The sequence below is a fragment of the Monopterus albus genome, unplaced genomic scaffold, assembly GCF_001952655.1.
Source record: "Monopterus albus unplaced genomic scaffold, M_albus_1.0 scaffold189.1, whole genome shotgun sequence".
NCBI lineage: Eukaryota > Metazoa > Chordata > Actinopteri > Synbranchiformes > Synbranchidae > Monopterus > Monopterus albus.
Window position 1 is genome coordinate 343,399 of NW_018128069.1, and position 10,037 is coordinate 353,435.

The window sequence follows — 10,037 nt, forward strand, 5'->3', positions numbered from 1 at the left end:
ACCAGAGGATTAGTGGTTCAATCCTTGGCTTGTCCAGACAACATGTCAAAGTGTTCTTGAGTGAGACACTGAGCCCCCAGTTGCTACCGGTGTGTGAATGGCCAAGTAGTGTGAAAGCACTTTGAATGTGCTGCAATGCATAGAAAAGTGCTATAGAAGTACAAAACCATTTACTGTTTATATAAATAAATTGAATTGAGTTCACAATGTTCAGCTGAGGAGACAAAATGAAAACTTCACCTGTCACTGTGTGTTTTGGATTGTCTACAGTTTCTGTACATGTGATGTGTTTGTCTTTTCTTTGAAATCTTTTACTTAGGCAGAAGCATTCAAAATTTTATTTAAGCAAAAGTTCAAAAGTAATTCAAACTTTAATATTAGTGGAATAAAAAGTACAATACTTGCCTCTGAAATGTGCAGCAGAAGTATAAAGTACCATAAAATACAAGTAAAGTACAAGTACCTGACAACATATTGTAAGAACAGTAACTTTACACCTCTGTCCAAAAACTAAATCACACATATATCTGTTTTACCTTTAAGCAAATTCTCTGGCTATTGTAGAGACAAGAGAAAAACTTGACATTTCATTTCATAGATCTCAGTTTTGAATTTCAGTCTGAACTTCAGTATTTCTGATAAGTTGAGGTCTGATTGAAGAGGAAACTCGTGGTCCTGCAGATTCTGGCTAAACGCCCACAGCAGGTCCAGGAGCAGGAGGGGGATCGGGGGGAGGCAGTGATGTCCCACCCCCACTGAACACCACTTCACATAATGAGGGAGGTCGGGCTTCTGCGTCCGGCGGCGTCTCTGTGGGCAACGCTGTGGTCAGGTGGTGTGATCCCCTTGCTGAGTGTCTGCATGGTTGGTCAGCAGCAATGCAGTTCAACAAAACTCCGAGGTCATTAACCACCTCATCGGTACCATCGGTTACTCTCCATGTCTACTGTGATGTTTCTAAGCTTCTGTACAGTAATTCTTCATGACACTTTAAGAGAAATGACCCCTGGAGCTGGAGAAGCAAAATGATGATGAAGACCTCAGTGACAACACGCAGCGCTCACATTTCTCCTGGACTGATGTTTGGAGCCACAAGGAGACGTAAACCTGCCTCTTCAGGAGGCTTCAGTTACTGTACCTCTTTAGTTCCAACTCAGCCTTAAATCTCTTCAGTTTAAACCTCAGACTTCCCTTCCCTGTGAGATAGGAGCAGAACTGAGCTTCAGGTTTCTCACTTGTTTTAACACTTGTTCAATACACTAATCATCCTAATGGAACTATGGAAAGTTGCAATACACTGATCATCCTAATGGAACTATGGAAAGTTGAAAGGTAAAAACTGAGATGAATGTAGCCACTTGTGCATGAAAACTAAAAATTACTTCAAACTTTCTATTGAATTTCTCTAATCGCATGAATTTGTTAAGATCGGGCTACAGCTACTTCAGACATCTTGTTTTTATCTTTTTGCTCTGTGCAGTTCTGCTTCTGACTGGGGTGATGCTAATGAACTGCACAGAGGCTGTTTGCCAGTGGTGAACTGGATACCAACAAGCCACCTGTGAGGTCACGTCAGGGCAGACTCAGTGCGGCCATGAGTCTTTCAAATCCTGTTTTCTTCGTCGCTCTTCCTCTTGTCGTAAACTCCCTCTCCTTCTTCTTCTTCCCTTTTTCTCGCCCCAGTGGTCCAGGATCAGAGGTGGAAGTGTGTGTCCTCTGCAGCTGTGGTGTTTTCCCTCTTAGTGAAAGTGAAAGTTCAGACTTTCCTTTGGTGTTTTGTGCTGCAGATGACAGAAACCCCTCCTCAGCCTCAGCCCGTCAGTGCGGTGTCTTTCAGCTGATGTTGGGGAGGGACTGGTAGGTCCCCTTCTTCTGGGACCGCAGCAGGGGCGTCTGAGTGTCCACGTCCCGAGACAAAACGGTCCTGTAGGCTCGACGGATGTGCGCACGAGTCCATCCGTAGACCAGACAGTTGAGGAAACCCTGAGAGGCTGAGGTGAAGGCCTGAGGACAGAAGACACTCATGTCACTGGGAGAAACCTGAGGACACATCTCATCACTCTCCTGCACATTTTACCAAGAGCACTCTGATTGTTCTGCAGGTTTTATTCCAGTTGTTCTTAAGCTTTGTGATCCTTTATAGCCCTGAATCAGCTGCTGCTAACCTCTCGTCACAGGTCACAGCACGTGCATCTCTGAGCTGGGTTCAGTGTGTTGTTTATGTTAATTCACTTTAAAGACTTGGAGATGTAAAATTCTTCAGTATTTCATTACAAAATTACCCCAGTAATAGATTATTTTATTTTTTAGAGTTTTCTTCTCCTTTATGAAATTTCTAATTGTCTGGGACCCCCTCAGATTTATCTTGAGACTCAAACCACTGATTAACACCATTAACTCAGGACTTAAAGTGACCAAACCAAAAAAGATACAAACAAGTTACTAACCTGGCCCCTAGCAGCAGTGCTCACATACAATGAATCCTGGTACCCAGTGTGACCACAGTTACATGTATATACTGGTTTTAGGGGCCAAACTCTGTTCTAATACCTGGGACTGATTACTGTCCTCCCCGCACAAGAGAATCTGTTTCAAGTTCATCTTCACTGTTAGAAAAGTCAGTGTGATTACCACAGAGACACAAAGAAATATAACACGAACACAGTAGCTGCACTGTATTTTAGCCCCAGTCCTGCAGCAGACTGACCTGTAATACGTAGAGGGCTACCCCGGCGTCGCCCTGACACACTGAGGGCTTCACCACCTGCAGAAAAGCCAGGCTCACCGCTGAGGAGACACATTGGAAAAGCTGACATGTGAACTCAGCACTGGAGTCTTAACAGCCAATCAGAAACAGCCAAAGCCTGACACCCCGCCTCATCTGTTCAGAATGAAGACACATACCTGGACCCCAGCAGAGGACGAAGACCGACGGGTACAGGAGCATCCGTCGGTTCATCACTTGGAAGGAGGCTTGCTGCTGGTTGCCAAGGTAACCGTTTGACACCACAGCTCGCCTGTAAATACCCCGGGCATTCGCCACGAGCACCTGGCGCAGGAGAGGGGGTGTGTTTATTTACTGTGTATTCAACCATCTAGACAAATGGTGTTGCATCCCAGCTGAAGCTCCTCTGCAGCAGATTTGACAGATTTCTAACATGGGCATCGAGCACCTGGAAATTTAACGTCCTTCCCTTCCTCGGTTTCCTTTTGGTCAGGATTATAAATCTACAAACACTTTTTCTTTAATGAAAAACCGTGAAACTTTTAAATACGTACATGAACTGAAACCAGTTTCTCTCTGAAGGTGCACAGAACAGATCCACATGCACGTTTTCATGTCAGGTCACGTGTGAACTCACTGTGATGCTGATTAGTGTGACGATGAAGGTGGCAAGGAAGATGGTGATGCTGTAGGCGTGCAGCAGGCTGCAGACTTTGATTGGCTGCTGCTGCTCTAAGGTCAGGTACAGTGCTCCGGTGTGCATCAGCAGACACCTGGTTTGGTATGGTGCACGGTGAGGGTCAAAACAAACATCTGGCATTTTCACTTAGCACCACGTAGCTACTGATTTTCCATGTTTCTATATGACTTTGAGACTTTACAGGTAAATTAAATCTAAAGTTGGGAAGTTTAAGCTCTTGTGCGGTGTGCGGTGTCATTACCGGAACGTGTCGGGTTTCCTTCTCACCTGTAGGGCTCGCTGGAGTTGGCTTGACATTTGCTGATGTTCCCTTGGATAAATATAGGCGTCATAAGCAGCACAGGAATCAGCCTGCAAACACAGGAAGACAAGTGTGTTCAGCGGTTTTCTGTTGGACCCAGGTAGAGAGGAGGATTACTATCACACAGTGTTACTGGACTCACACTGAAAGCAGAGCAGTGACTTTGCCAGCTGTGCTCACTCTGTTGGAGAACTAGGGAATAAAAACAGGAAAAGGTGATGAGGGACCAGACGGATCCAGATTCACATGTAGACGTAACTAGCAGCGGACTCTACTTTGACTGGTTTTTATTAGCAGATCATTAAAAAGCTTCAGCTTCATGCTGTGGATCCTAAAAGGATATTATTCATCCCTGATGGGTCTGTCTCAGATGTTTGTGGTTTGAGTCCTTAGTGACCTTGGTTGACTGCTGCAGCCTGTTCTCTAGTGTAAAGATGCTGTTTCATTTCATTTTGAGTTTGATGCCTGACAAGTCTTTGGCTAAAATGTTGTACAGGGTGGTCTGTGTGCACCAGTACGGTCTGCGTGTACCTGCACAGAGTATCCATCCAGGCAGCTGTAGAACATCTCTCTGATTCCCCTGTACAGGTCCCACACGTAGTTGAGTGTGTAGAGGAAGGAGGCCATGTACAGAACCTGAAAGTACATAAAAAGTTCCATTCATAGCAGCCTTTTGTCTGGTGCTTGTTTGTGCAACTGTGCACTCACTTGCACTGCACTTATTTTCTAAATAAGGACCTCATGGCACACGTGCACTTTCTGCACAGTGTATAGATAAAGGGAAGAAACTCACAGCTGATGATTCTGAACAATGGATGTAGGTCAGAAATGTCTGTGGTGTTTTTCTTGGTTTCTGTTTTTGCATCCTGTCTGCAGTTTGTCCTGGTTCTGCTGCTTTGTTTCATCCCTGACTGACCCAGTTCAGGGTCCGTTCTGGACTGGGTCGTCTGGGACAAACTGCCCTGAAAAAACAGGTCACTAGATTTGTTTCTACTCAGTATTTAACCAGAACATGATAATAAAGGACCATTCTGGTCTTTCTGCATAAATGCACCTCATAGTTTATGTAGTGTGACAATGTTTGAGGAAAGCAGGAGCACTTTTTAATAACAGATGTGTCCCTTGTGGTTCTGTGGTCAGGATTCCTGGTTTTCACCCAGGTGGCCTGGGTTCAATTCCTGATATGGGAACACACACATTTGTAACTGTCTATTAAGACAGAGCTCCTAGTACAGATGTAAAGCTAATCTTAAATTCAGTGTGTAGTGAAGCTGTCCCTGCACTGTTTTCCACATCATATTAACTTGTCTGAACCTTATTTCACTTTTCTAATGCACATATTTATGTGAATGTTGGAAGCCTATTCTTTCAACATAGGAGTGTTTTTGTGTACAGATATTTGAACGGAAGTCCTGAAAGTGTCCCAAAGGGAGTAAAGATTCTGAGCTGGTCTAGGTTCAACTCCAAGTATGGGAACAGGTGCTTCTTTATTTACGTGAAGTGGACTAAAGGATTAAAAATGCAGTTCAGCAGATTCTGTGTGAAGGATTTATAAGAAAATATTGCAACAGATGTAGCTTCTTATGGATTTCACCACTTAACATCTGTCAATACAACTCTATTTAAAACAGTGAAGGTTATTAATGATTGATTCAAAATTGTCTTTGTTCCCATAGCACATGTTGAACCAGGAGTCCTCCCTGCCAGACCCTCAGAGACCTGTTTCCCACACAGGTGAGGACAGAGGCCATGGCTGCTAAAAGATCATTAAGGTCACAATCTGACAGGGCCAGCTTGCAGTGGCAGGGAGATGATGGTTTGGTGGTCAGGAGGACTGGTTTTCACTCAGCTCCTGAACTGGGAATCGTCCTGTGGAATTTTCAGCTTCCTCAAATCAACTCTTATTTCCTTTTTTTAACTTTCTTGATTTTAACACAAACAAAGCATTAAATCTACAACCAAGAGCCTTCATGATGAAGCAGAATAATCATCACAGCGTGTTTCCAACAGGAAAGCAACTCCAGCTCTTCTGTCCAATGGAAACAGTCTAGTGTGATCACATGGGTGACTGACACATCTGTCCTCCAATCCCTGAGCTGGTGGGATGGACCTAATTTGAGTTTGAATGCTGCCGTGGCAGCTGGGTCCTGTGTTTAACCTATGGTCCTGTGTGGCTCGTGTCTTCGAACATGAAAATGTGAGTAAGTCTCATGTTGTTTCTGAGCACAAACAGTTTAACACTGAGTGACCTGGTGTGCAATGTGTTTCTGAGCTCAATGTGCAAACTCATCCCTGTTTAACACAGGCAACAGGTTTGGCTCATAATTCTGGCCAATGCCTGTTTTTTATCATTAGGTTTGATGTAGAAAAACACAATGAGGCATTTAATTTCAGTTGTATTTCTCAGAAGGAAGTTGAGGTTCCCCAGTTGTCAACTGTAGAGAAACAACTTTTTATGAAGGTTCCTTATTTTGGCTGTTTATTAAGGAAACATACAGTGGTTTGTTTTGAGGGAAGGAAATTCCATTGTAGCTTAGCACATATGTGAAAGGCACAAAAGTTTCCCCATGATAAATAAAGAGCATGAATTTGAGCACTGGGTACGGTGACTGCATTGTTGTGGCATCTCTGTGACCTCCTGCTGTCATGGGATTCATGTCTTAAGAATATTTGTGGTTTAAATGTTGAATTTGTGACTAAATAAACAAGTTAGCGTCACTGGGGCCATGTGCATCTTGTACCAGTGAGATGTGCCCAGGTACACCTGACACTAACCTACAGGATGAGGACATTTCAAAATGAAAATGGAAACATGCATAGAACTATATGAGACAAGCCTCATATAAAAATGAATAAACAATTCAGTGCAGCTGTAATTGTGTAAAGGAAAGAAAGCGTTTAACTGCATCAGCTGTTCACAAAAAGCAACAGAAAGCTAATAAATGAGCACCAGCAAAAATGGAGGTGAAGACCCAAACTCCAGCGCTCACTAATCATTTTAGAGATAATTAGAATAGTTCTCGGCCTGTTTCCTGATCACAGCTGCACTGCTAGTGTAAAATCATGAAGAAAAACTTAAAGGCAGAAATTTCTGATGTGAAATTATCAACCTGGTTTGAACTACTGTGTTTACATAGGCCTCCATCATATTTAGTGCAGACCTGATGAAGAAGATTGTTTTCAAGTAGAAGTCTGGTGTTATTGTCCGTTTTTCTTACTGTCAAAAAATCCCAAACACCAGCAGTGTGTTCGTTCTGACTTCCTGTCTGTGGCTGCTCACCGTAGTCTTTATCAACCAAACAGTGCATCTGCTGGGGACTATTTTCAGCAGTGGATGAATCCACATTTGGTCTCTAGTGAGTATATGTCAGTGTAAACTCCAGTGTGTGTGTTCATGGTGACAGAGGAACACGTCAGCCGGTGCAGCAGTGTGGTCACTGGTGGGTTTACTGGTGTTTAGACACAGCGAGGGGAGATCAGGACTCGGATGTGTCGGGTTGTGTTACCTGTTCCACAGTGTGCAGGTTGTAACAGTATGCGCTCCAGCTGTTGCAGTGATTCGAGAACAGCATGGCTCCGCTCAACCAGCAGAGAGCGAGCAGCATGTCAGACGCACTGAGCAGCAACAGAGGCTGCAGCTGCAAACACACAGAGAAAAACACAGCAGGTTGAGCTGGTGCAGATTCCTCTCTTGCTGTGAAGGACGACTGGTTTCAGATCTGATACTCATCCTGTGTACAGCTGAGCCTTTTCCTATTGCCACCCCATCAGCTTTTATATAGTTTTCTACTAGTGAGATAAAACCTACAAAGGTAAGGGTCAAAAGATGATGAGTCTGTGAAATGTGTTGAGAAATGGTTTTAAAGCAACGTTTATCTGCAGGCCTGTCACTCGCTCGTCTCATTAGGCGGAGACTTCAAACCTATCAAATGTATTGATCCACACTGACTCTGAGACGCATGTGTCATCCCTGGACCCCTTGTTTACACTTTGAGTTTATTTTTTCCTTTGTAATCGCCCCAGACTGTTGCTTAAATCAGGTCAATCACCTGTTAGTCTGTTTATGTCTTGGAAACTTTTCACTTGAATCTCTTCTGGTGGATCAGGCTCAGGGACCAGGGCTCCAGACTAACACTTCATACTGGTGGCACTGGTGTCACCATCTGAGAGACATGGCAGTACCAGTGCCACCAGTATGAAGTGTTAGTCTGGAGCCCTGGTCTGGAATGCTGGACCAATCTGTAAGGGAGGGCGGACCAAAGACCAGCTGGAAGCAGCAGGGGAACCAGTCCCAGATCGACAGCTCCACATACTAATTGGCCTACTGCGAGCGTTATACGCAAAAGGCCAGAGCCGTAACATCACCCCACTCACAAACGTGACACAAGCTTACAAAGGGTTGTGTGTAACTGCAAATGATTTCTGAGCATCATTTCACAGGCTCTGAATCCTTTTGACTCAAATGTGGCCCTGTACATGTGGAGCACTCAGTAAACAGAAACATGTAAAGGCAAACAGAACGACTGACCTCTGGCGCCCGACAGAGCCTCTGTAACATCACACAGATGATGATGGAGCCTGAACCCAGAATACTGCAGACAGAATCAGAGTAGTGTTAAACGAGACATCACAGATTTACTTCACATGATGATAACATGATTTACTTCACATGTTTATTATGAGAAAAACTGGTTCCATTAAGGTAAAGTTATTGTTGTGACATAACAAACGGGAAGAAAAACAAGCTTCCGATTATTTCATGGTGACTGGAACATTACATTTTTTCTGTTGTCTGGGTCCAGTGACCTTTAAGCTCTTTCCTCTTGGTCCTTTACTGTGTAGATGACCCAGAAATTAAAGTTTAATGTACTGAGCAGTTCGTGGATGAGACAAATAGATGACTGAAGTATTTAGTGTAAAAAACAGAGCACATCAAAAGTTCGAGTGAATCAGACATTAACTCTGTTTTGTACAGTTAGATTTAGTTTTTATTTTTCGGCTTTGCCATAGTTTTCAAACATACCTACAGTATCTACCCTGGTGGTTGTGCACATAAAGTAAGTGACTTTATGAAAACCCACAGTGATATCATCACCAGATTTGAAGCAGTTATTCATCAGTGTTCTGTTTACAACCCCACAGTGCCATTTACCTGGGAGTATAGTAAAGCCACAGGCAGTTGTTTAAACTGCAGCATATAATGTTTTTCTTTCAGTTTGTGCTGAGCTCGGAGACCTGCTGCTCTGTTGCTGTGTCACCTTGACCTTGACTTTCTGACAACTTGACAAGAAACCCTGGGGGGTTTCTGTTCTGACAAGGCCTTATTTATTCATAGAACCATTGTGGTGCAGGAGCTGCAGCTGTGTTCATTTTAGCTCAAAACTGGAGGTGGAGAGGAGAAGGTTAAAGATGTGTTTGCAGTGACCAGTGAAACCAGTAGAAAATGTAGCAGTGAATGACCTGAGCAGAGCCATGACCAGCTGGATCCACTTGACTGCTTCATACACCTGCAGACAGGACACGGCAGTTTAACATCATTCACAACATTTCAAAGGTGCAGAGTGTTTGGACACAGTGGAGCCCAGAGGACAATCTGTCAGGCTCCACTGCACAGCCAGGAGATCGTCGCTGCACGGGATTTATTGACAGGAATAGAAAAAAAAAAGGGTCTCCAGAAGTTTCCTTTAAATTCAGGCAGATGTGATGAGTGAAAGTGTTAAAAATAGAGTCAAGCACAAACTGGGTGAGACTCAAAAACCACACAGAAGTGAGTCTGGAGGGAGAAGAAAGTGTGATGTGACACCACTGAAACAAACCAGTTTGTTTCCACAGGTGAGGTTTCATGTGACTGCAGCTGATTATTAGCCTGTGTCAGGGACTTCACGTAGAGACTGCACCACACTAACAGCTTCTGGCCAGATTCTCTGAACCAAAATCATCAAATCAAATGCTCCTGTTGTTTTCTAAACTACAGACCTGAGATGAGGGGTTGGTGTAAGAATGATTTGCTGATCAAGACACCTTTGGTCATCATTTCATTTCAGATTATTATTATTACTGTTTTTGTCTGTAAGCTAAAATATTTCAGCTGCTTAACACTAAGAGTGTTTCATGCTAACTGACCAGTGAGAGGACTCAATCAGTTTATGTACTAGATGGTCCATTTCTTACTATTGAAAATACTCACCAGTAGCATCAGTTTAAAAAGTGGTGGGATCTCCACTACAAACACTCTTAACTCACCAAACAGCATTTTTTCCACTTCCTAAATTTACATTTAAATACGCATTACATTCTCCCCTGGAGAGTAC

The 10,037-nt window shown here is 43.6% G+C and overlaps 1 protein-coding gene across 1 annotated transcript in view; it reads right to left on the reverse strand.

The window, feature by feature from the left end:
• Positions 1-1,296: 1,296 nt before the first annotated feature.
• Positions 1,297-10,037, reverse strand: part of tmem116 (transmembrane protein 116) — a 9,456-nt gene continuing 715 nt past the window's right edge. Inside the window, exons 2-11 of the mRNA XM_020617358.1 lie at positions 9,187-9,233; positions 8,255-8,318; positions 7,233-7,364; positions 4,258-4,362; positions 3,869-3,918; positions 3,693-3,776; positions 3,363-3,498; positions 2,905-3,049; positions 2,708-2,787; positions 1,297-2,004 (exon numbers count right to left, since the gene is read on the reverse strand). Coding sequence (XP_020473014.1) covers positions 1,834-2,004; positions 2,708-2,787; positions 2,905-3,049; positions 3,363-3,498; positions 3,693-3,776; positions 3,869-3,918; positions 4,258-4,362; positions 7,233-7,364; positions 8,255-8,318; positions 9,187-9,233 — 1,014 coding nt within the window. The 3' untranslated portion in view covers positions 1,297-1,833. The remainder of the gene's footprint in view (positions 2,005-2,707; positions 2,788-2,904; positions 3,050-3,362; positions 3,499-3,692; positions 3,777-3,868; positions 3,919-4,257; positions 4,363-7,232; positions 7,365-8,254; positions 8,319-9,186; positions 9,234-10,037) is intronic.